Source organism: Aulonocara sp. 'chitande type north' Nkhata Bay, linkage group LG2 (genome assembly GCF_057382095.1).
Source record: "Aulonocara sp. 'chitande type north' Nkhata Bay isolate Kocher_YH1m ecotype deep benthic linkage group LG2, A_spYH_male_GT1.1, whole genome shotgun sequence".
NCBI classification, from domain to species: Eukaryota; Metazoa; Chordata; class Actinopteri; order Cichliformes; family Cichlidae; genus Aulonocara; species Aulonocara sp. 'chitande type north' Nkhata Bay.
The window spans coordinates 36,297,406-36,324,412 of NC_141345.1; the positions used below are offsets into that span (position 1 = coordinate 36,297,406).

The following is a 27,007-nucleotide window of genomic DNA, read 5'->3' on the forward strand; positions in this document are numbered from 1 at the left end:
AGGACCCTACACCACCGGGCAGAACATGTTCCCTCTAAGCCTGAAGGGAAAAAGAAGGAACACACACATGTAAAGGAAGCACTCAAAACATGCGGCTATCCTAAATGGGCGTTCTTAAAGTACAGTGCAGCGAGGAATGCCCAGACCTCTACATTGGAGAGACCAAACAGCCACTTCACAAGCGCACATCTGTTATCCAACTGCAATAACACATCTGAATACTACAAAAAAATGTCCATCACGCCACTCTTGTGTTAATCTATGCACGGTCTGAAGCATGTGTGTGGGAATGTATGTGAATGTTTTACTGTTATATCTTATTAGTATTTTAAGTATTCTATCTATTTTATTTATTGAATTTTATTGTTTTATTTATATTTTGATATTGCTAGGGATGATGCAATGATCGGGGACCATTCTTAATTTCGTTGTTCTCATGACAATGACAATAAAGTTTCTGATTCTGATTCTGCATGGCACAACACAGAAGAGCCACCTCCACAGGACAAGACTCAGCAGTCCATCTGCATCTTAAGGATAAAGGTCACTCTTTCGAGGATGCCAATGTTCACATTTTGGACAGAGAGGACAGATGGTTTGAAAGAGGAGTGAAAGAAGCATCTATGCCCACTGTGAGCGACCATCTTTGAACAGAGGCGGGGTTTACGACACCAACTGTCTGCCATCTATAATCCAGTTTTGAGTTCCCTCCCCAGACGCCTTAACGCCCACTCACATCCTGGGCCATCTGACCTCAGGAATTCACATGATAAGGTGGGGCCAGGTTTCACAATGAACACCCGAAACTCTGGTTGATTGGGACCCACACCCAGTTTCACACCTTGGCTCAGGCGATTAGAGGATCATCAGGGGTCCTTTTGTCCCTCTGTGGGGGGAAACTCCCACTAGGTTTATATCTGGGACTCTCCACCATTTGACCTTAGAACTAAAGAAGCTTCTTGGATGAGAGGTGAAACGTCTTCAAGCAACTTAAAGAAGGGAGTAAAGGCCTAGCAAGCTGAAACACAGTTTTAATGAAACCAAAAGTTTTATTGAACATATAATATTTGCATGATTAATAAGGCACTGCAGCTCAGACAACAGACATCTTAACATAACAGCGAAAGCACAGGTATCTTCACAGCTGGGCTCCTCTCAGCTGCTGTCGTGGCTTATTGGGACGCTTGATGGAAATGAGCCATTGTCATTAGGCTTGTCCTTTTTCCTCCTTACCTTGACAAAGTTTTATTAATAGTGGGATAGTAGTTTAAAACCAGAAGTTAATACTAGAACTTTATTTGGTATATTTTGAATTATTTGAGGATTTTCTTTTTGACATATTCAAGCTGTGCAGGTAAATGTTCTATCATAAATACTCCAATAACTGTAGACACCATTAAGTCTGCTGCAATACTGGTGAGCTCTCATACCAGAGCTTTCATCTTAATGCCAGAGCCACACCTGTGAAGTTGGGTAGCTGCATTTTACATTGTTGTGAAGGTATTGTGTTGACAAAACCCGCCCACAGAAAAGCAGACCTATACGGCTAGCTGTAGAAAAGCTAAATGGAAAGGCACATACAGAGTGCTCTTCTAATCAATTTGAGCACCTGATGTGCTTTGTTCCTACAAGCCTGCATTACAACAATGCCTAAACAAAGTCTTATATGAGACTCCTCCTCACCCACCCTCAATTGTATTCCACAACTTAGATATTCACATTATTCACACTCTCATAACACATACATATAGGACCTTGGGGGTGGGCACGCTACACGCTACAAAAAAAAGGGATGGGTATCGTTTAGGTTTTATCCGATACCGGTGTCACACCGGTACTTTTGAAACGGTGCTGGTGCTTAAAGAATGGAGAACACAAACTTTGTCCAAAAACCTCTCATGTTTAGCTGTTTTTTTGTAAAAAGATAACAATGTTAGCCTTTTCTGCAGCTATAGTTCACCGTACATGCATTAATGTAATAACGTGGTTGGCCTACTCAACATAAATTACACACGAATATGAAGCTACTCACGCAGAGAAGAACGGCTGCTGCTGCATCATCATCATTTCTGCTACACTGGCAGGGCTAGGGGCCAGGACTCTCCTCTTCGGGTTTTTGGGGGATGTTGCTAACTCCGATAACAAGGACCACACCCGCAGTAGGTACGGTGCATTTCTCAGCTTTAAAAAAGCTGATGTTTCATCAGATTCGAGGTGTTACCTCCTTTGACAGTATTACAGTATCACCTTAAAACACTTGTTGCAGGCTGCTGAGTTTTCATCTTTTGCTGTGAAGTACAGCCAGACTTTGGACCGCTTCGCCTTGGACATTTTTAATCTGTAGCTCGGCTCTAAAAGAACGTACGTACCTGGGCCCTCCTACTATCCTCGGAAACGTAAAATGATTGGCTAGAATCCAAAGTGTATCACAGCTCAGGAAAAAAAAGCACCGAAATTAAGCACCGAAATGCAGTGTTGGTCAAGTTACTTGAAAAAAGTAATCAGTAACTAATTACTGATTACTTCCCCAAAAAAGTAATCCCGTTACTTTACTGATTACTTATTTTCAAAAGTAATTAATTACTTAGTTACTTAGTTACTTTTTAAAAACACGATTTACAACCTGAAGAGGTGATAAAGTGATAGATCTTTCAGCCCAATTCTACTTTTTCTGCATAATCCATCATACAAAATGTAATCAAATGGAAAAGTCTCTTTTTAAAACTTGTTTTATTAGTTTTAATCTTTTAACTTTATGCATCAAGCAAAAATTTTATTATATGCACCATTCTCTGAGTTGAATAAATTAGTTTAACATTTAAAGCTATTTTCTGCACATTCCAGCACATAAAATAAAATATTTTTTGTGTTTACACTCAGTCTTTCAAATAGATGCAAGTAAAACACAGCAGAACATAAATAAAGTCAAAGACTCAGCGGTCCTGTTGCTCTATTTTCACCTGTAAAGCAGGAGTGCGGTAGGCGGAGGTTTACCCTGGTGCAGGTGTGCCGCGGTCAGTTGAAGAATCCGCGAGTTTCTCTGTGAGTTTCCCATTACGTCGTTACAAGTAACGCATTACCGCCCATCTCTGCCGAAATGTGCGCTGCTTTTCGGTCTGGTTACTACCATTTATGTCAGAACCCAGTACCCATCCCTAATACTAATGTGACCCTAAGAGCCTCTACAGCTTAGGAAAACTCAAAGTCATTCATGCATATAAAAAAAATTGATTGTTGAACGTGTAACATGTCCTTTCAAAAGTAATCAACTGTCATTTATAAAAGTGGCAGATAAAAGCACAAAGTGTGAACTGATTACATGAAAATGTTCCGTGAGTGAACGTTGATGTCGGAGAGTTGAAAGCAGTTGAACAAAGAGATTGGAGTGATTGAAAACAAGAATCTCTTCAAGTGCTGCAGACGTGTCTGCACTATAAATAGAGCTGCCTGGTGTATAAACAGAGAGAGAAGCGTCTGTTAGAAACATGAATGTCATTGTGAAATACAAAAATATGGGGAGATGCTGAAATGCCAGCTCCCAAGCAAAGATGACAAAAGCTTACTGATTCCAACTTCTTTGAAGATTTGCATATTTATTTGTTTTCTGTGGTCATTCAGATAAAATAAGGAAAGTTGACTCAAGTTAGGCTTTCCACCATCTGAAGGGACATATCTGCTTAAGGTGGGCGGTTATTATGGAATGATGTGACTTTAAGTTAGAAATTAAGCCGATAAGCAGTCAGTTTGCTGACAACTAGTGTGTCTTAACTCTTTAAACTTTGCTGTATGCATCCAGGTTCAACAGTGATGCCTGACCTGCAGATCCTGTACAAGCGTCTGCTGATGGCCGAGGAGCTGGGGGGGCAGGTCAGTCAGGATCTCAGCAGCATCCTGGAACAGCTAAGGAACCTTTCCAAAACTGGCAACGACACCTATCTTTACTCTGTCCACAACAGGACAGGCTTTAAAGGTGGGTAGCAGAGAACCCAGCACTATTTGTTTTTATGACTTTGAATAAAGGCAAATGTCTTTGGAAATGCGTCATAAGAGCAAGATATTAGAAACAAAAAAGATAACTACATGGATACAGTACACAGCATCAACAGACCTAAAGCTGAAAACACTGAACACAGTCCATGCTGGATAGCATGTACTGACCAATGCTATTCTCCACTCACTGGGAATCATTCTTTTATGTGTAAGGCAACACTGGACTCAACTTTAAACACAGATTTCTTAACTTTGTAATAAGAATGATAAAAAACAATAAAAAAGACAATCGTGGTGCTAAAGTTCTACAGCATCTTTGAACTTGCCAAGGCCTGTTCATTTCTTATTAGTGATCACGATTGACTCAAACTGGCAGTTCGTTCGACTGCACTGTTTGATGGCATTTATTGGACTGAATAATAGGCCAAGTAACTCAGCGAAGATCTAAGGGGAAAAATTGTAGTTTGGAAGATCTGTTGGAGACATTTTTTAAGCAACTGGAGGTTCCAAGGTCATGAATTCAAACAACTGTAAGTTGGTACAGATTATTCAGTTGGAAGAAGACCCAAAGTGTCACTCTCAGATGAGAGGAAATTGGTTCAGAACAACTCAAAGGCCAACGAGGCTCAAGCCTGCCGAACTGAAGTTAGTTTTATATTGCTGTGGACGGAGGGCGTGCCAAGAAAAAAGGCCTCTGCTCTAAAACTGATCCCTTCGAGCTTGACTGGAATTTGCAGCTTGCGCTATCTGGCTGTAATGACAAAGGTATGTTTGGAGGAGTAAAGGTGAGGCTTTCAAACCTAAACAGTAAAGCCAAATGTGAAGCATGGTGGTGACGGTTCCATGCTCTGGGGCTTTTTTGACACCAGTGGTAGTGGAACATTGCACAAAGTGGACGGAACAATGAAGGAGGACTAGCTCTAAATTCTTTAACGTAACATCAGATGAAGAGCTAGTTGATTGAAACTTGGACACAATTAAATGTTCAAACAGGACAAACACACAGCAAAGCTGCTTTTAGAATGGAAGCAGGCTAACATTATTCTTTCAGAATGGCCTTGCCACAGCCCTGACCTCAACCCTATTAAAACTTTGTAAATGTTTCTTAACCCTGGAGAACCAATGGGGTCGGCTCTGACCCCATTGGTTTACTAGGAAACCATGGGGTCAAATTTGACCCCATGGTTTCTCCAGGGTTAAAATGTCAGTGTTCATGCAATGGTGAATACACAGTATTTCTAGGATTTCTCTGAATCTGGTTAATTAAATTGGTGTTTTTTGGCTTAATGAAGAAAAAAAAAAGTCACAACAGAGACCTCTAGCTGAAACTGTACTTTGTTTAAGCATTTCCACACAATCAAAAGAAATGTGGACCTAAGTCATTTGACTTGTAAAACATAAGGAGATCACCCAGGTTTCTCTCTGTGTAATGTACCACGGGCAGTTTATCTACAGAAGTTGCAGTTGATGGTTGACACAGGAGCACAGGTCTCAAATTTTGTCTGTCTGCCATAATTCCTATTTATTTAGTTTCCTGTATGTATAGGAAACAAAATACATATGAAAGTTAATCATATATTTTTACCTGGCCTATTAGCATGTTGTGTGCTAACTGTGCTAACTATAACACCACATGCCTCTATCCCTTTTTCTTTGTGTTTACAGAAACAGAAAAGCAACCTACAGGCTTGCAAACATTCATTCAGCCCAATATTTACATTTTCATGCCCCACCTCAGACTCCATCCGGGCAGCCTTGTACCTAATGTAGTGCTGGGACAGGGACGTCGTGGAGGTATGAAGCCCTCACATTTAATAAAAATGCACAGCCCTACTATTCAATGAATCTTGGTAGGATTATGTGCGTGCGTGTGTGTGTGTGTGTGTGTGTGTGTGTGTGTGTGTGTGTGTGTGTGTGTGTGTGTATGGCAAATGGCCTGTATTTGTATAGCGCTTTACTAGTCCCTAAGGACCCCAAAGTGCTTTACATATCCAGTCATCCACCCATTCACACACACATTCACACACTGGTGGTGGCAGCTACATTGTAGCCACAGCCACCCTGGGGCGCACTGACTGTATATATATATATGTATATGTGTATATAAATAAATAAATAAAGTGAATGCAAGAGTCAAATAAGGGATAGTCAGTTTTACATCTGCTGTGCTAATGGAAGCAGACAGTGACTATAGTTTTTCTCTGGTTCTCTATCCTGTCATCTCTCAGTGTCCGTGGTGCTTGGCATTCCCACTGTGAAGCGTGACAAGCAAAGTTACCTGGTCAACACGCTTAGCTCTCTGCTATTTAGCCTGACTTCATCACAGTGCCAGGATCTCCTCATCATCGTCTTTGTTGCTGAGGTTACACACACACACACACACACACACACTCTAGCTGGCTAACTGTCCGTAAGTTTGCTGTTACTTTACAAAACAAATGTAAGTTATTTATATCTTTGCTTTGAATCATTGGATCATTTCCTGCTAGACACAGTGTAGTTTCATATTAAACACAAGTTACTAAGAAGAGTTATGTTAGCCAGTGAAGTAATTTGGCCTGCTATATAACTTTAATTTCTGCTGCGATGCAATTATGCTAAGTTATAGTTAGCCAGCTACATGTAACTTAGCTACGGTGCATTCATGTGGTGGTGGTTAATTTATAAAGTTAGCTGATAACTTTAAAAAACAACCACCAAATCTCAAGCACAGTGGTAAAAGTTTCACATTGTGGGGATGTGGTTTTCCCCTCTCACTCAGATGGGCTTCATTGGATTAAAGTTGTTTTTTTTCCTTTCCAGTTTATGCTAGCTAATTTTAGCTTGCCTATAATAAATTCCTTGATATGCAGTGTAGCAGCTGGCTTGGCTTACCTAAGGCACATCAGTGTTTGTTAGCCTATCCTAATGCACCTGACCTCATAACACTCCTGAACTCAAACACCATAATTTAGTGGTGAACAAGGTAAATTGTTCCCTACTGCAAACCATTAATTTCAATTGCATGTCATAAATTATAATAAATCATAAATAAATACCATAAATAAGTATTCAGGACCAGAATGACCTTTGCTTCCTTCTTTGCTCCCACATGCTGATTTACATATTGGGTGAGATGTGACACACAGCTGTTATACAGTGCCACTAAAGAACTTTTTTCTGATGTCAGTCTGACTCACTGAGAGTGCTCTTGCATATGGACTATAATGTGCTGTTTGCTAGACATCTGAGAGAAAGGACACATGAACACCTAACGATTTTCATACCTGCTCATCTTTGGGGTTTTCTTTTATTGTTTTTTTTTTTTTTTGTGAGTAACAAAAACTATAAACAGGAACACAACGAGTCTTTATCAACCCCCAAACTGAAACTGATAATATGTCTGGCCTTCAAAGGACTTACAGTCTCAGTCTGTAAGAGCACCAGCGTGTATTCATTGTTGCAAAAGCCTCGAGGAGCTCAAGTTTTATATTAATTCAGTCAAATATGCCCCCTCTCCCCATCACTGACCCAGTCCTGTCTCTCTCTCTGTCTTTCAGACAAACTTAGACTATGTGAACAGTGTAGCAGAGACCATCATGAAGAAGTAAGTGAGCTAGATTGCCTCCCATGGGGCAGTTTCTCTGTTGTATCAGTGTTCACGTTAGACTTAAGTTTCATGCTCTTTATTGCTTGCAGTAACTTATCTTCATACATTCATTCATTTTTTTGAACTCAATTAGATGTTCTGGTAAAATGGAACTGGAAACGCCTGATTACATTTCTGTTTACGCAAATGCTTCAGTGTAGTCTATGTGCACTGATGCTTTACATTAGCCTCTACTACATGCTAACAAAAGCTGCCACAAAACAGGTTTTTAATGTTGTTGCTGCTCTTCCTCCCGGCAACGGGAAAGTGTGAAAGTTGGTTCCCAGCATATGTTTTCAGGAATTTGTTCTCTGATTAACCTAAACGCCTGTTGGTCAAATACAATGTTTGATCTGTGATTTAGGAAGAACTTTTCAGGACAGCTAGGTAAAGTGTGAGAATGAAACGCCCTACAGTTCATAAGACTTGTTATTACATATTTTGTTAGCATACACATAACTGTTTGATTAACCTCTAAATACTAACAAAGAATGTCTATTATTTCCTTTGTATCTTGATGTTGATCTCTGCAGTTAACTAGCTCATTCTTTGCAGTTTTCCCAAGGAGGTGCAGTCTGGATTGCTGGAGGTCATCTCTCCTTCACAGTATTACTACCCTGACTTCGCCAGCCTTAAGGAGACTTTTGGAGACTCCAAAGAAAGAGTCAAGTACGGTGCATATACAAAATCACATGATGCAGTCTCGAAATGCTACAAATGTTTTGTCAGTGATGGTAATTCTGAAGTGTTTTTTACCGTATTTTTCGGACCATAAGGCGCACCAGATTATACATTACAGAATCCTGCCATGCAATTGCATTTGTCCATAACCATCGGGAACCTTCGCATTAACATTTTTGTCGAGTGGGGAAAAAAAGTTAGCGTTCATCCTCCAGCTTCACTGTGTTTATGTTATGCTAGCATAGCTGTGTCGCCAGCGATCACGTAGCACAACATTATATACCAGGTAGCCGAACTTTAGTAATGCTACAAACGTCACTGCTGTTTAGTTTCATTTATGTTGGAAGTGATAGCAGAGCTGTACGTTTGAATTTTCTCACAAATCTGTCAGTCAGAACATGCTATATCATGTTTAGGTGGAAGCTAGCGAGCTAACTTCCTGCTAACTTCTAACTCCGTTAAATTTAATACATTCTGTGTTCATGGATGCCTGGATGTTAAACTTAATTGTTACACCTGGTAAAGCAGGAACGCTGATCATTTTATTAAAGATGAAAGAATTTAGACAGTTTTTAACTCTCAGTGATGCTGCAGTGTTTGTTTGACTTTGGGACCTGAGGATGACGGAGTTTAGGACCCAGATTACTGCGCGAGGCTCCTGCCTATGGTAGCCGTAATGCTCCAACAATCCATCAAGTTGTGCGGCTTCGTAGCAACCAAAGTCGTACTAAAACATTTTTTGACAGATTTTTGAGCACCATGTACCACATAAAATCGGTTCAAGGTCAGTAAGCACAACCAGAATTCATACATAAGACGCATCAGATTATAGGGCGCACTGTTGATTTTGGAGAATATTAAAGGATTTTTAAGAGCGCCTTATAGTGCAGAAAATAGAGTAGGTGCTGCTGCAGTGGCACAGAGGACACAAAACCAACATATACACTACATAACCTAATAAATAAATGATGAAGAGTAGGAGACTTATAATGTGTTTGGTGTGTTAAACAATAAACTGTTATTTATTGAATGCAGAGTGGTGTATAAACACACAGTGAGTACCAAAACCAAAAAGGTGAGTGAATTTCTGCTCGGGTTATATTTGTGCTTCTTGTTTGATTTTAGATGGCGAACAAAACAGAATCTGGACTTCAGCTTCCTCATGCTCTACGCTCAAGACAAAGGAACGTTTTATGTTCAGGTTAGGGTCAGACTTTAGTTATTATTTATTAAACACCTTATTTCTATTGTGTTTTGCATATCATGTTTCAGGAAAGTTATTTTTAGCACCATTTATTTGTTTGTGATATCAGCCAGAGTAGCTTTGTATGTTATAATTCTTCCTTCTATATCTTTCGCTTTCACATTGCTTGTCTGGGTAGGGGCACTGCAGATGAGCTCAGACTATAAATGCTTACAGAAGACCCAAAGATGACATCACAGAAATGTGAAATACAAAAGTCTGAAATGATAGCCTGTTGTAAACTCTTTCTCCTTTTCACCAGGAGTGGTCTGATTGGGCTGTAGCTGTGCTTATGTTTAAACTTTTTATAAATAGTGTCTACTTCCTGACACGTCTGTTTTTAACAAGCTAAGCAGATCTAAAATGTGTGGTCGAATGCCTAAGTGCAGCACAGAGTCCTGTTACGTTTAGGATAACTAAGAAAAAGGATAAAGGAGCAAATTATTATTTGTTGTCTGTTGATTTCCAGTTAGAGGATGATGTTGTTGCTAAGTCGGGCTACTATGACGAGATGAAGGCCTACGCCACAAACGAAGCTTCAAAGCCATGGCTCTACCTTGAGTTCTCCCAGCTTGGATTTATAGGTGTGCTTTTGTGTAAAATACTGAAGTAATTTTTGTGTGTGTGTGTGTGGATTTTTTTAGGTAATATTACACGAATGCATTTGTGTGTATGTGTGATTCTCCAGGCAAGTTGTTTCGCACCCGGGACCTCCCAATGATCGCCGAGTTCTTCCTCATGTTTCACAGAGACAAACCTATTGACTGGCTGCTGGATCACATTCTGTGGGTGAAGGTTTGCAACCCCGAGAAAGATGATGTAAGTCAGTTATATCAAGAGTCAAGAAATGTAAAGTATAGATTCATTTGTGTTTTGGGAAAGAGTCAGACCACTTCATTATTTTTTTTTACACACTTTGCTGTTTGTTACAGCCCTACAAATAAGAAAAAACACGTTGTTGTTGAGGATTTTTGTTAAAATGGAGCATAAATCTCTAAATAAATCTGTGGTTAAATAGATCTGGGACTCAGACTCTACACACTCTATGTAGATGACACCTCTTGTCTATACAAAGCATGGTATTTCCAGTACTGAGAAAGCATTGAACAGTACATTTTTTCCTATTGCTTGTTTTTTTTGTTGTTGTTGTAAAGAGCAGCTTTTACAGTGCGTTTCAAACTCACATGTTCTCATATTGTATATAGAAACACTGCACAGAGCAGAAGGCACTACTCAAGCAGAGGTACAAGCCTTCCCTCTTTCAGCATGTTGGTCTCCACTCTTCTCTGCCCGGGAAACTGCAGCATCTGAAGGTGAGAGTTCTGTTGGGGTTTGAATATATAATCCGAATGCGTATTTGCTGATTATATTGTTTTAATATAAGAGAGGCCTAACTCTGAGTACAGTCTGTGCCAAAAAGCACTGACAGGGAACTGCATGCTTTTGCAGAGCAAGCTTTTGCAGCCGGAAAGTGAAACTAAGCAGAGTCTTTGATTGAAACTTATAGTGGTGTGATGTAGAGAGCAAGTATATAAATACCTCCGTTTGTGCTTCAGACCTGGGGTTGTGTGTTTTGTGTTCAGGTCTCCATATCAAGGATATGTAAAATAGAGATCATTTTTAAAGTAAAAGGACCACTTCTGAGCTGTGTCTTTCTTGGCCGTAAAGAATACAAAAGAACCAGATTTAATAGTTCAAATTCAAATTTTACTGCTTTGAAAGCAGAGTTATCCAAAAGCATGAATCTGCCGTAGTCTGTCTTATGGCTTCTTTGTACACATGACTGCTCATTTTAATTTTTCATGGGTTATTGAATTTATGTTTGACGAATGTAATTGTCTGATAATTTACTCATGATTGTGTTTTTCCTTGCGAGCGACCTTTAGAATAAATAGAACTCCACAGATGTCTGCCAACCTGTATTTTACAGAGAGAGAAGGCTTGAAGAAGGTCCTTGTAAACACACAAACAGAGCTTGGTGTTCCTTCCTGGAAGTCAAGGTTCTTTATTTGTCACATGCATAGTTATACAAGTATAAGTATATATATAAATAAATATATATATATATATATATATATATATATATATATATATATATATATATATATATATATATATATATATATATATATATATATATATATATATATAGTATATACACTGGGTGAATGTGCAGTAGTAGTAGCAAGCAGGTGAATTCTGTACATTAATATGAATAGACATCTGACTATTTTACAGGATAGACAATATAAACATATTTAAAATTAAAGGAATTGAAATGTACGTTGTGCCTTGGTTTAGTGTCTGGAAGAGAGTCCTGTCTCAGTCAATTATAGATGATGTGAGTGGGCGGGTGTGTGTGTTTAGGGCACGGATGGCTTGGGGATAGAAGCTCCTCTTGAGTCTCTCTGTCCTTGCCCGGAAGATGCGGAACCTTCTACCAGATTGCAGAAGTTGGAACAGTTTGTTGCCTGGATGGGACGGGTCCTTCAGTATCTGCGCTGCTCTAGTCCGGCATCTCCTGGTGTAGGTGTCCTGAAGCGGGGGGAGAGCAATCCTGCAGCAGCGTTCTGCTGTACGGATCACTCTCTGGAGAGCTTTTTGGTCCTTCACACAGCTGTTCCCGAACCACGATGCCAGATTCTTCACTTCATCCATGTAGGCCGCCTCATCGTTGTTGGAGATGGCACCCAACACCACTGTGTCGTCAGCAAACTTCACAATGGTGTTGGAGCCGTGGGTGGCCACACAGTCTGAAGTGTAGAGGGAGTAGAGCAGTGGCGAGAGGACACATCCCTGAGGTGCTCCTGTGTTGATGGTGATGCTGTTGGAGAAGCACCTGCCCACCCTCACCACCTGAGTTCTGCCAGTGAGGAAGTCCAACACCCATGCACACAGACGGCTGTTAAGTCCCAGATCCCTGAGCTTTGTGAACAGTCTGCAGGGCACTATTGTGTTAAACGCTGAACTGTAATCTGTAATCTGAACTGTAATTTGATAACGAGGTTCAAGGGTCACATGTGCAGGGGTTGCATATTACTAGAATCTGGTGGTAATGGTGTCAGGACACCTGAGTGGGAGTAAAAGAGAAGGTGCTTTTCTAGTCATCTTTTCTTCTGTTACATTAGTAGGCCTTTATTGAAAACTTGTAAAATATTTTTCAGATTTAAATATTTAAAACCTGTTTTACAAATATGAACCAGGAAATGTGTCAAACGTGACTTAAACAACAGAAGAAGGCTAAAGGTGAACAGGGTGGTAAAACAGCTCTGTGAACTACCTGTGAAACTAGTAGAGTTAAATAAGGTGTGACAGCTGAGCAATGAAAAGCATTCCTGTGAAACACTTCAAGGCTTTGGAGCGTGATGTCACGGGAGGGGGCGTGACCGCCGAGGCGCCATTTTAGCAGGCCAAACAAAGGAGCGAAAGCATCAGCAGTGGTTCGCACTTGCTGTGTTGTCGGTTGTAATGTTAGATCGCACGATCGGGAAGGGAATAAGCTAGAAAATTGGCTCTGTTTTTATCATTTCCCCACCTGGAAGCAGCATGAGGGAGCTCATGTGTCGGATGTTACCGAAAGAAGGCGTCTAGCCTGGATAGCAGCTGTGAGATGAGCTGATATCCAGTTCTCTTCCATCTCCAGATATCTGTTGGTGCTCCAGACATTTTCATTCAGGTAAGATCTAAATAAGTTCATATTACTCTTTATAGCCTAATAGTTGTATTTTCAATGCGCTCTGAGGTCGTAGCAAATTAGAACAAACATCCTAATGAGTGATTTTGTAGATATATATATATATATAATAGAATTCAACTTTATTGTCATTGCACATGTCACAAGTACAGGCAACGAAATGCAGTTTGCATCCATCCAGAAGGGCTTTAGCCATAATATAGCTATATTACAGAAACGGGTCTGTTATAGGTATGAGGGTACAAAATATGGGTCAATTATGGGTATGTTACAGTGTACACAGTATGAAGGTATGTTATGAATATGCTATAACTATAAGTATGTACAGACTATGAACAGGATATAAATATGAAAACTATACAGAAATATGAACTATGCAAGTTATAAACAGTTATAGAATTATAATTATTATATACATTTTCTTTATAGAGTTGCTAATTGTTTGTCATTATTGCAGCAAACCAGTCTATGAAACGGATGAAACAAATCCTGACTGGGTTCCAGCGCTACACATGGGGCACTACGAAATCCCTGCTTCAAACCACATGCTACACACCACCAGGCCACTCAGATTACTTCTTCCATGTGAGGGTGAAGAGGTGACCCTTCTGGATAAGATGGTGAAGGTTTTGGTGAACATGTGCCCCAGTGTGGTAGTAAAACCAGGGGAAATGCTCTTGTTAAATACTCTCAAAAGTCTTGTGCTGTATATGTAGAGATAAGTTTTCAAAAGAGACAGAATGCTAGCAGCGGGTGATATTATTTAAATGCTCTCATGATTTTATGTGAACATTTTGTCATTTGTAAACTATACATTGATTCTACATTGTAACTGATGTGATGTTTTAATTAAAGGCAAACATTTATTTGTTTCTTTATTCAACTTTTGAACAGTGTTACTTAGTAAGTACATATTCAGTAAATGCTAATTATTTACATGGCAATGCACTTCAGGCACAAATGTAGACCCCCTAAATACAACATTATGGGTTATCCCTCCATTGAAGAATGAAGGGCTTTGGCTGGATCTGCCCCTTTGACCTAGGTCAGAGCCACGTCACCAGGCTCCTGATTGGTTGTCGCGGCGCGATTTGACGCTGGAGTTCAGATTTTTCCAACTCGAGCGGTAGACGCGAAACGCGCGTATGCACAAAATGCAACACAAAAACTGGGTTTGTTTGCGAGTCAAACGCGCCAGACGCGCTACACTGACGCGCGTTTCACGTGTTTTCGCGACGCAAATCTGCTTCGGAATTTTCGCGGGACCCGCAATCACGTGTCATCGCACTTTTCCATTGACTTTACATGTAAACCTGACGCTCTGTTCGGTGTGGACACACCGTAAGTCAATAGCGGTTGGCCTAGTGTTTCTACTCCACTGTCGTTATTTCATACGGGTCCACATTTCCAGTGCACGCTTTTTTTTGCAAGTACCGTGTCTTTGCATCCGGACGCAATCTGTCTCTATACCGTCGTTTTTATTTTGAGCTGCTTTTAAGTGTGGTTCGTAGCAATCTTCCTTCCAACACAGTGTGGTTGTTTTGATTCGTGGCCTGCTGAAATGGTGCCGCGCTCCCACAGTGCATTGCGGCGTGACGTCAACTCCAAGGCCCTATAGGATCAGCCGTACAGTTTAACCTGAGCAGAAAAAATGTTGTTGATCTGCTGTTTGCTTAGCTGACAATAGAGTTCAAGACAAGAGAAAGCGACTGAGATGAGTGTGAAAGAATGATGGTGTTTGTCATGGAGTAGCTACATGACAGCACAGCCTGATTTAACATGAACACTGGCATATAATGTGAATGTGCAGCTTTAGCATTTTAACTGTATGTGTTTTGAATTGACCCAGAATCATTCATTCATGTTGTTAAGGCAAGGCAAGTTTATTTGTATAGCACAATTCAACAACAAGGTGATTCAAAGTGCTTTACAGAGACATTAGAAACAAGAACAAATAAAAAGCATGATTTAAAATTGATTAAAACAAGCAAATAAACTAACTAATTAACAAAAAACAAACAAACAAACAAACAACAGTATATAAAATCAAAACAGATAAAATCAGAACAGTAGATAAAATCAGTAGTTTAAATGTAAGTTTTGAAATTTAAGCTTAAAGTGTGGATTTGGTGCTTTATTCAAATGCAGCTGAGAACAGGTGAGTCTTCAACCTGGATTTAAATAAACTGAGTGTTTCAGCTGATCTGAGGCTTTCTGGGAGTTTGTTCCAGATATAAGGAGCATAAAAGCTGAATGCAGCTTCTCCGTGTCTGGTTCTGACTCTGGGAACTGATAAAAGACCGGATCCAGATGACCTGAGGGATCTGGAAGGTTCATACTGGGTCAGGAGGTCATTGATGTATTTTGGTCCTAAACCATTCAGAGCTTTATAGGCCAGCATCAGAACTTTAAAGTCTATCCTCTGACGGACAGGCAGCCAGTGTAAAGACCTCAGAGCTGGACTGATGTGGTCCACTTTTTTGGTCTTAGTGAGGACTCGAGCAGCAGAGTTCTGAATGAGCTGTAGTTGTCTGACTGATTTTTTTTAGGTAGACCTGTAAAGATGCTGTTACAGTAATCAAGCCTACTAAAGATGAATGCATGGACTAGTTTTTCCAGGTCCTGTTGAGACATCAGATCTTTTATCCTTGATATATTCTTGAGGTGATAGTAAGCTGACTTTGTTATTGTCTTAATGTGTTTTTCTAAGTTTAGGTCTGCATCCATCACTACACCCAAATTTCTCGCCTGGTTTGTGGTTTTTAGATGTATAGATTGAAGTTCTCTGGTGACCTGTAATCGTTTTTCTTTGGCGCCAAAGACTATTACTTCAGTTTTGTTTTTGTTTAGCTGGAGAAAATTGTGGCACAACCAGTCATTGATTTCCTCAATGCATTTACCAAGAGCCTGTACAGGGCCTCGGTCTCCTGGTGACATTGTGATATATATTTGTGTGTCATCTGCATAGCTGTGATAGTTTATTTTGTTGTTCTTTATAATCTGTGCCAGTGGGAGCATGTAGATGTTAAACAGAGGGGGTCCCAAGATGGAACCTTGGGGAACTCCACATGTGATACTTGTCTGCTCAGATGTGAAGTTACCTATTGATACAAAGTATTTCCTGTTTTCTACGTATGTTTTGAACCAGTTTAGTACAGTTCCTGAAAGACCTGTCCAGTTCTCCAGTCGTTTGAGTAATATGTTGTGGTCAACTGTATCAAATGCTGCACTGAGATCCAGTAAAACTAGGACTGACATTTTTCCACTGTATTCAGACATATGTCATTAAACACTTTGGTCAGAGCGGTTTCAGTGCTGTGGTTCTGTCTAAAACCTGACTGGAAGGCATCGTAGCAGTTATTCTGTTTTAAGAAGTAACTGAGCTGTTGAGAAACTGCTTTTTCAATGATCTTACTTAAAAATGGGAGATTTGAGATCGGCCTGTAGTTGTTCATTTGTGTCTTGTCAAGATTGTCCTTTTTCAGTATAGGTTTGATTACAGCAGTTTTTAGTGGTTCTGGAAACACACCTGATAATAAAGAAAAGTTGACGATCTGTAACAGGTCTGACTCTAAAGTCTTTGAGACCTTTTTGAAAAAACTTGTTGGCAGGACATCTAAACAGCAGGAGGAGGAGTTCAGTTGACCTAAGATGTCCTCCAGGTCTTTGCTGTTAATCGGGTGAAACTGTTTCATGGTGTTTAAACAGTTTTTGGTGGACACAGTACATATCCTGGATCTGCTGTTGATGTACCAATTGCTTGTCTAATTTTTTGGATTTTTTCTGTGAAGAATTTGGCAAAGTCATTGCAGGCCATGGTCGAATGAAGTTCAGCTGCCACTGACACAGGAGGGTTTGTTAGCCTGTCAACTGTAGAAAATAAGACCCGAGCATTATGGCTGTTTTTAGTGATGATGTCAGAGAAGTAGGACCTCCTTGCATTCCTCAGTTGTAAATTATAATTGTGAAGTTTCTCTTTATAAATGTCATAATGAACCTGGAGGTTTGTTTTTCTCCATCTGCGCTCAGCTTTCCTACACTCTCTTTTTTCATTTTTCACCAGTGTGGAGTTTCTCCATGGAGACTTTTTCCTTCCAGAGATAACCTTCACCTTAATGGGAGCAATAGTGTCCATTACATTTAACATGTTAGCATTGAAGCTATTGACGAGCTCATTGACTGACCCTCTGGACAGGCCAGGTGTTAATGGGAAGACCTGGTTAAAAATTGCACTACTGTGTTCAGTTATACACCGTTTTGTGATCACTGCTGTTGATATATTTGTGTGGGCTGAGATTTTACTTTCAAAGAAAACACAGTAATGATCAGACAGGCCCACATCAGACACAGTAACCTTTGAAATGCTCAGGCCTTTGGAGATCAGTAGGTCAAGAGTGTGTCCTCTATTATGTGTGGCCTCTGTTACATGCTGAGTCAGCCCAAAGTTGCCCAGAGTGTTACTCAGGTCTTTAGTCCCTTTGTCCTGAGGGTTGTCCACATGAATGTTAAAATCCCCAGCAATAATTACACAGTCAAAATCAACACAGATCACAGACAGCAGTTCACTGAGGTCATTAAAAAAAGTCTGTGCAGTATTTGGGAGGCCTGTAAACATTAAGAAACACAACTTTGGATGGGGCCTTCAGCGGCCTTCTGTTAAGTGTTCTCGCCTGTGGATGTGCTGTGGTATGTGCAAAGATATTTTTCTCTTCTTTCTCTTATCCACTTCAGGACAAAGACTTTGGGAAGCAGACGCTGTACAAGGCTCACAATAACCCACCTGCAGAGGTGAGCAGCACTTTGAAACACTACCAGACGCACAGTTTGAAAAGTGCTTACGAAGGACGAGATTTCTTCTGGGCAATAACTCCCCTCCAGGGTGACTACATCCTCTTCAACTTCTCCCAGCCAGTCTACACTTCTGGGTTAGTTTGTTTAGTTATTTTCCATACATTCTGTAAATTTTGCAAATGAATGTTTTCTATTTAAAAAAAAAAAAAAAAAGAAGAAAAGAAGAGGACAAAAACACAAATGATGGTGACCCAGTCTGCACATTAAACTGCTTTACAAACTGCTTTCATTCATACACACGCATGAAACAAGCAGCAGCTAGAGGATGACAAGGTACAGCACAAATGCTGCGGCAAGGCAGAGCTAGGATGTTGGGTCAGGGGGAAATGTCATTATCACCACCCTCAGAGATTGGGTACCAAGCCCTAATAGCAACTGGTGCGTCGAAGGTGTTGAATGTGAGAGCAGCTGACCCGAAAGTGAAGGTCATGGCTAAGCTGGAAAACATGAAGTACCCTCTGAAAGTCTACTAGACGATGTGAATGCAGCATTAGAAACAATCCCTACTGTGACCATTACTGAAAGTGACTGATGTACACCACAGCAACAGTGATCATCAGTGTTGGGAAGGTTACTTTTAAAATGTATTCCACTACAGATTACAGATTACATGCCCCAAAATGTATTCTGTAACGTATTCCGTTACGTTACTCAGTGACAGTAACGTATTCTGAATACTTTGGATTACTTAATATATTATCTTGCTTTTTACAACTACATGAATGTACTATTGCTGTGTGATTTATTACTTTTACTGAAGGTTACTCTCCATATCAATACCAACTAGATTTTTAAATCTGAATATATTTGCAGCGATCTCGTATAGAAAACTATTCCTCGCGTATATAAAACAGGTCCGCGGCTCCGAACCGTAGTAAAGGGACCTCTGGCTAATACGTCGGGCTTATAGCCGAAAACTAGCTTTACTTTGTTGTCTGGGTCAAGTTTTAGAAAGAGGCGTTGAAAGGCTGCTCCAATGGAGCTTATTGTTTCAGAGGAAAACACGAACACAGCGTACAGTCGAGTCTTAACAGCTTACTTACAGCTGGGCTCGTCAGGCTCTCTTCTTGGCTGCAGTGGTTATTATTATATTTACATGCTTCCAGCTCCCGTTTCTGCTCGGTGACAGCTCGTACTTTTCCTTTTTCTCCCTCCCTCGCTCACAGACACATAACGGGTATGGCAGTCCATCCTCCCTGCAGCACGGACTACACTGCCCATCAGGCTGCATGCTTTAGGGCGATGCCTGTAACACTCTGCCTTCATATTAAATCATTTTTGTGAATAATTCTTTAACGTATTTCTTCACGTCATTATGCTGCTGCAAGCAGTGGTGACATGGGCGGCGAGATTGAGACACAGACATTAGAGCCTCTTAATGCGTGTTTTGTTTGGGGCGTGGAAACCAAAAATAGAGAGGGCATAGCCGAACATATGAAACAGGAAAAGACCGCCGTGTAATCCCTTTATTTCAGCAAAGTAACTGTATTCTGAATACCACCTTTTTAAATGGTAACTGTAACGAAATACAGTTACTCATAGTTTGTATTTTAAATACGTAACGGCGGTACATGTATTCCGTTACTCCCCGATACTGGTGATCATTCAGATGCTTGACTATAAGATGAACAACGGCTACAAGGAGCCGTACCCTCCATGGAAAACTGGAAATCAAGGCTGCATGGAGGGAGGTTAGCCAACTATCAGAATGGCAGAAAGGATTAATGAAGATTGTAGTGGCAGATTGTTGTACAACAAACTGCCACTACCTGAGGCCTTAGAGACAGTCAAACAAAGACTCAAAGCCTTGGCTAACTGCTTGAACAAGACCGATAGGACCCAGGAGAATAAACCAGCCCTGCCCCACTGAACTATCCAAGCTGTACTCTCAGTAGTAGGGAAGCAATGTGAGAACAACCCCATAGAGTCTGGAGACGGAGCAATACTGGAAGAACATATAGGAGAAGGACACAACGTATAACAACAATCCTTATTGACTAGTGGATCTAAGAATAGACCACAGCAACCTCCCTAAACAGGACCAACCATCACAATGGCAGAAATCCAAGAAAAGGTTTCCACTATAAAGAGTTGGACAGCAGCACACCCTGACATGATTCACTCCTGCTGGCTAAAGAAGCTAACTGCACTCAGTGAATGTCTAGCAGCACAAAGGAACCAGCTGCTACCGGATGAGATGCACCCAAAATTAAGGCCGGACCGCCCTTATCCCCAAGAAACCCAGGAGTACATCAGGAAGATGGCCACAACCAACCACGTGCTTGGTGAGAAACCAGAGAAAGAAGAGGAGCAAGGAGAAGAACCATAATGGACCAGGTAGAGGAAGTGTCTGACAGCACAGAGGCTGGGATCTATCACACCAGGCAAGACCCCAGGTGCAGGCTGGTGCAAGATGCTAGCATACATGGAACGCCATAACCAAGCGGCTGCCATAGTATACCGAAACATCGGTATACTATCACCCGCTAGGGTGATTGAAAATGACCGAGCTAAGATTCTGTGGAACATGTACAGACAAACGGTGATGGCTAACCAATCGGGCTTTCAAAACATGAGATTTAAAATGTGTAACTAACAGATATCAGGAAGAAGGAATATGGGTGGCTCAAGAAGTCCCAATGATTGAGAGAAGAGCGAGAGAAGATGTGGAAGGTGAACGCATTAGTAGTCCCCGTGGTAATTGGAGTACTCAGGGCAGTGACGCCCAAACTGGGCGAGTGGCTCCAGAAGAGCGCAGTCTTAAGTACATCAAAGATACTGCACAGGAAAAAGATACTCAGATAGTAATCTGAGAATCTATTTCCTAAGAATGTTTAAATCTCCTTGTGCTACTAAGTAAAGAGAAACTGGAGCATCAGAGTCAGTATGTCACTCGTTTTGTGAAACCTGTGCTGTTATGGTCGAACAAAAAGCGATGATTGGTTGCAGCACGTCTTTCTGGAAAGTCAACATTCTAACTGTATGAGCTTCATGACTTTTCCTGTACAGTACATGTGCCAGACTGTGATCCTGTGCTGACAGGACTGTCTGGTAGTCACACAGCTGTTTGCTTGGTTCCAAAGAATGACTTCCCTCCATAATATGAACCAACTACAAAAATGCATCAAGACGAAAACTAGAAAAATGACAGTTTCTTTGTTCAATTTTAAATATTTTCCTCCTGTCAAGTGATGCTGTAGCAGTTTAAAACATCTTTGCACAGGTTTCAGTTATTATTCAGAATCATTTCTGTATGTTAGAGCAGTAAAGTTTAAAGTGATAGGTTGAAGTTTGTTGGGGGTTTTTTTTTCATTGCACAAATGAACATGAACGCCAGTTTAAAGGAAAATGTAATTTAGAAATGAAACTGATATGACGTGATAATAATGCTGCGTGCAGTATTTGAGCCCAGGAGCATCTTTGTGTGTAGATGTTACCAGTTTGGTGTATTTATATTCCACCTGTGCTCTTTTCTTTAACAATGCAGGTACCTGTTTCGCAGTGGAAATATCGAGACCAATGGAGATAAATTCTTCAATACAACAGTGGAAGTACTGCCTAGCAGTGTGAGTAACGTGTGTAAGATAAGATAAGATAGAACTTTATTAATCCCTCGGGTGGGTTCCTCTGGGAAATTCGGTTTCCAAAAGCACAACACCGACAGAAGTTACAGTTACAGAATATTATATATATATATACACACACACACACACACACACACACACACACACACACACACACATATATATAAATACAGAGACAAATATAAATAAAATATACGAAGGGGATAAATAGAATAAATAGGAATAAAAATAAAAATACAAGTGAATTGCACATTTCAAGTATTGAGTCTATTGCACTGTTGACTATTTACAAAAAGTATTGCACAAAAGGTATTGCACAGTGAGGTGAAGAGGCACTACAGCTTAGTTGTTCCCTTAGTTGTGTGTGTGTGTGCGTGTGCTTATTTTCTGGGCGTGTATTCTTTAGTTCTAATGTTGCGGTTGAGTGGGCCTTGGTTTTCATCTCGGGTGTTGATGAAAAGAGTAGCAAGGCAACAAGAAACATCTACCACAACAAGCTATCTGCTATCAGCCTGCTGCCTCTATTTAGCCGTGTGTGTGTGTGTGTGTGTGTGTGTGTGTGTGTGTGTGTGTGTGTGTGTGTGTGTGTGTGTGTGTGTGTGTGTGTGTGTGTGTGTGTGTGTGTGTGTGTGTGTCACGCTGAAGGGGAAAAGTGGTCAGGCCAGCAGTGGCCTTTGAGTAAAGTTAGACAGACATGGAATCCCTGTGTGGAAGATAAGAGGGAAACCTCATCGTTTAGTTCCAGGTCCACAAGCTTTTCAGTTCACAATAACAACAAACAAACAAAGGATTGGAACAAGATTTCTGTTTTTATTTTTTATTATGAAATATCCAGTGCTAGATGTGGTTCCTTAAAGGCCAGGACAGTTGATTCTGCTCATCTGCACACAGCAGTGTCAGTGGGAGAAACGTTTCATCTCATCCAAGTGACTCAAGTCAAGTCATCTTTATTTATATAGCACATTTAAAAGACATCAAGTGTCGGCCAAAGTGCTGAACAGAGGGATAATGTGATAAAAAGAATTAAAATAGATAAGATGGAAACTATCACCACTCACAACAAGTTTTTCAGTCGCAGTCATGCACAGACAAATCCCACAGTTGTGCAACTGATCACAACCATAAAACAGCCGTTTCAAACAATAACGCTGCAGATGTGGAAGCAAAGTAATTGTGGATGTCTGATCAGGCCTCATAGCACAGAGTGTACCCGGGGAAATTACACCAAGTCTGTATAGTTTGTCTAAGATACACAGCATAAGCAGCTGAGGCCTTTAAACTTCTCATAAGTGATCGTGATTGACTGCGAGGGCTAGTTTCTTTTTGCCATTATGTATTTTAACAGAATGACATCACTAGTCCCCAGAGTCCGTGTCTGTTCCCAGATCAGCTAAATAGAACTTTTGACTCAAACAGTAAAATGATCAAATGTGGACTATCCAGTATTATGTTACTCTTTTCTAAGTTAATAAATGATTTAATAATTGATCAAAATACAGATTTATTTTGTTTTCCTTCAAAAACCTGGCTGCAGCTGGATGAATTTGTCTAAATGAATAACCCTCCCAGAGTTCTGCTAAACCGCTATCTGGGTCCTCACAGCACAGGCTGAGGACGAGTGGCAGCAAATTTTTACTCAAAGAATTATCAAGAAATCCAAATAATTTGACAGATTCATGATTCATTTGAAAGCCTCACTCTTGGCCTTGTTACCCTCTAACACATGAAGAAGTTTGGTTTTGTTTCTGTCTGATTTCTTAGACTTTTTACCTGAATTGTTGCTCATAACATTCACGTGGATGCGCCAAATGACAACCCCTACACTGCATTGTTACTCTTTGCTAAATATGAATGAACTGACTGACTGTTTTGATCACACACGACATAGAAACTGACCAATAACCCAAATCTGTCTGGACAGTAACGTCCATTTTACAATAATGGACTGCACAGTTTCAGTACACTCTTCTTCTTTTTTTTTAGGAAAGTGCTGTAAGGCAAGGCAAGTTTATTTATATAGCACAATTCAACAACAAGGTGATTCAAAGTTCTTTACAGAGACATTAAAAAACAATAAAAAGCATGGTAATCATTTTTTTTAAAGGTGCTTCCTTCTTATCTTCTTCAGTGGAAGAATATGCCACAATAATGTAGAGCAGCTATGTAAATGTTATTCTCAGAAGTCAAATATCTCGTGTTACATCCTCACTGCATACGTTGCAGAAAACTGTGGCTCCTCTGAAAAAAGCTTGAAATCAGAGGTTTGATCCCCTGATGTAAGACAGATAACTTGAAAACTGGAGAGGAAATGACATTGCACTCATTTAAAAGAACTTTGTTTTGCACGGAAGGATAGTTTGCAGCTCTACAAAAACCCTTCCACAGACTAGGTCATTTTACTACTGGCTACTGATGTAGTAAAATGAGATAACCCCAGGCTTCTTTCAGCACTGTTGCCAGGCTGACAGTCAGGGCCAAGTCTTCCTTTTTTACCTGTTTTATCTGAACTAATAATGAATTTCACCACAAATAAAATGTTCCAGTCACAAAGAAAAAAAACATGTACATTTTATTGCATATGTATACATTTTATTTTTGCGGGTCATACCCAGATGTATTGAGCTATGAAGCTGGATGACACCAATTTAAAGCAGCGGTCCCCAACAACCAGGGCACCGGTACCGGTCTGTGAGCCGTTTGGTACCGGGCCGGGAGAGTTGGGCTCAGGTGTGAAATTTATGGTTAACTCTGTTTCCCGGGGTCTTTTCCCGTGGTGTAGCTGTGTGTCTTATTTTGAAAGAAATATTTACACGTTACCATAGTGACCAGAGAGCGTTAAGGGGCAGAGAGGAGGATGTTACTCTGTGTTGTCTGCGAATTTCAGGAGGGCGCTGCTAACAAAGTTACACGATTACACAGTGAATTCACGTTTGCTATTATTATATTTACAAAATACAGTTTTTGTCTTTGTCCTATCAAAGACAGCTTAAAGGTGAAAATACCGTCTGATATTAAACCGACACGTGGCGCAAAAAACGTTGGACTGCTGATTCAAAGTCATGTCTTAAAGACATAAAAGGCTGGCTGACTTCTAATTTCTTACTTCTGATCTCAGACAAAACTGAGATTATGTTACTCGACCTGAAAAATCTTAGTAACATTGTTTCTAACCAGGATGGCATTAGCTTAGCCTCCAGCAACACTGAGAGAAATCTTGTCCTTCAGGGTCCAAATGAAGCAAATATGTAGCGCTGCTTTCATCCACAGAGCATCTCTAAAGTTATATCCTGTCTCCGAGTGATGCCGATGCTTTGGGGCTGGACTGCTGCAGACCAGGATTAGGTTGTTCTAAAAGTTCCTGAAAAGCCTCCAGTTAATTCAAAATGCTGCAGTGGGAGCACAGAGACAGAGTTATTTCTCTAATACCATGATGTCTTACCAGTTTGGATTTGGGAGACAGACATCCTCTCTTCTTTTAAGATTAGATTCAAAACTTTTGGATAAACCTTATAGTTGGGGCTAAATCACATGACCCTGAGCCATCTCTCATTTTGAAGTGCTATGACATCAGAGACAGATGGCACCTATGTGTGCAGTCTATTCTGATTGTATGGGTAGAGAGCTGTCGGGAATATGTCGCGCAAACCTCAGCTTAAAACTGACTAAAACTCTGCAGAAGACTGCCTGCGCGTCCTCAGTCTTCTTGTGGTGACGTCTTCTTGGCACACCTTCAGTTTGGAAACGGTACTAGTGCTTGTACTGAGTTTACACTTTCAAATGATGACATATAAGCGCATGATTTCTCCCCTTATATTACTCGTTGACTCTGACTACATGTCCTGATAGGACTTCATAAAAACCTGTAAAAATGCCAAAGCAGTAAGGTAACCAAAAAGACAACACGTGTGGTCGTTACGTAAATTTACAAGTTCGTAATTGTTCCATAAACATGGGCAGCATTACCAGTGTTGGGCAAGTTGCTTTGAAAAAGTAATTAATTATAGTTACTAGTTACTTCTTCAAAAAAGTAACTGAGTTAGTGAGTTAGAAGATTCTAAAAGTAATTAATTACTTGAAAAGTAACTATTGCGTTACTTTAAAAAAAAAAAAAAGTTTAGCCCTCTGGGCTCCAGGGTATAATTGGCCATTTTTAACCACTTTTCTTCCTCACGTGTCTGAATTTACAGTTATGTTTTCATTTTGACAAACTGTAGTAACACAATTGATCTACAATCAGACAAAAAATATAACTTTCTACTCGGATTTTATATTTTTTACTGTAACAACCACAAACATGTTTATTGAATCATATTTCATAACTTTAAATTTCATGTGCACAAGTTTTGCAAACAACAAAGATATTTGCAGCCATTTACCTTTTACCCTTTTTAAAAAAAATAAAATAAACTATTTACAGAACAATCAGCTGTTCTTCAATAAGATGCCACACAAGTTATTTGTGCCACTGCAAATATTTCTGTCCACTATAAAGGAAACATCACAGCCTGATACCTGCAGGTCTGACAGCAGCAGGTGTGTCACTGCTGTTTCTACCTGGAGACAGCAGCCGCCTCATTGTTCTGACACACAACACAAAACTATCCACAACACTACACACTAACTACACAAGACAACACATGAACTACACACTCCAAACACGCTAAACGTCACATCTCAAAACTCTCTCTCTCTCTCTCTTCCTAAACAACCAAACATCATGTTGCCATGTCATTTCTGATTGGTCGACATGGTGCATTTTTCCACCAACACGAACGGGCTGTTTTTTGTTTAGTTTTTTATGTTTTGCTCATAAGCAGAGAGCGCTCGCTGCGCTGTCTTTAGACGTTAAACGTGACGAAACTATTCAGGAAAAAACACGCGTACATATTTTTTTATCATGACTCTGGTTTTACTGGCCCATCAACACAATTTAAAACCTGGTATATATCACATTGTTGCTTTGTCATCTTGAAGTGGTCATGTGATTGACCACGACTCTGAGGTCTGAGGTCTGTTGTTCGTCTGTGGCACAGTTTTTAAAATATAATCATCCATGTTTGCTTCTGTGGGGAATACGTTACCCGCTGTCTCTGGAATACCACAGCTCCTGCTGATCATGCTGAACTCCAAATGATAGGCAAATGTCAGTGTTGTGCCTTTTACACCTGAGATACTTGTTTTCTTCTTTTAGGTGCTGGCAAGACACAAAGTGGCCATTCCTCATTACAGGGAGTCGGGCAATGGCTTCATCATTGTTGGTAAGTGCATAAACCAAAGGAAGGGGCTCCCAGCGTCTCAAAAACACTCATTTATCGTACATTTAGCAGCAATCACAC

At 40.3% G+C, this 27,007-nt stretch overlaps 1 protein-coding gene across 1 annotated transcript in view; it reads left to right on the forward strand.

The window, feature by feature from the left end:
* LOC147338348 (alpha-1,3-mannosyl-glycoprotein 4-beta-N-acetylglucosaminyltransferase B) overlaps nucleotides 1–27,007 on the forward strand; it is a 33,980-nt gene that overhangs the window by 2,148 nt on the left and 4,825 nt on the right. The window contains exons 2-13 of the mRNA XM_086261202.1: nucleotides 3,797–3,970; nucleotides 5,656–5,784; nucleotides 6,219–6,352; nucleotides 7,530–7,576; nucleotides 8,174–8,287; nucleotides 9,425–9,500; nucleotides 10,012–10,126; nucleotides 10,231–10,361; nucleotides 10,748–10,855; nucleotides 17,968–18,161; nucleotides 21,575–21,653; nucleotides 26,863–26,929. Of these exons, the coding sequence (XP_086117328.1) occupies nucleotides 3,797–3,970; nucleotides 5,656–5,784; nucleotides 6,219–6,352; nucleotides 7,530–7,576; nucleotides 8,174–8,287; nucleotides 9,425–9,500; nucleotides 10,012–10,126; nucleotides 10,231–10,361; nucleotides 10,748–10,855; nucleotides 17,968–18,161; nucleotides 21,575–21,653; nucleotides 26,863–26,929 (1,368 nt within the window). The remainder of the gene's footprint in view (nucleotides 1–3,796; nucleotides 3,971–5,655; nucleotides 5,785–6,218; nucleotides 6,353–7,529; nucleotides 7,577–8,173; nucleotides 8,288–9,424; nucleotides 9,501–10,011; nucleotides 10,127–10,230; nucleotides 10,362–10,747; nucleotides 10,856–17,967; nucleotides 18,162–21,574; nucleotides 21,654–26,862; nucleotides 26,930–27,007) is intronic.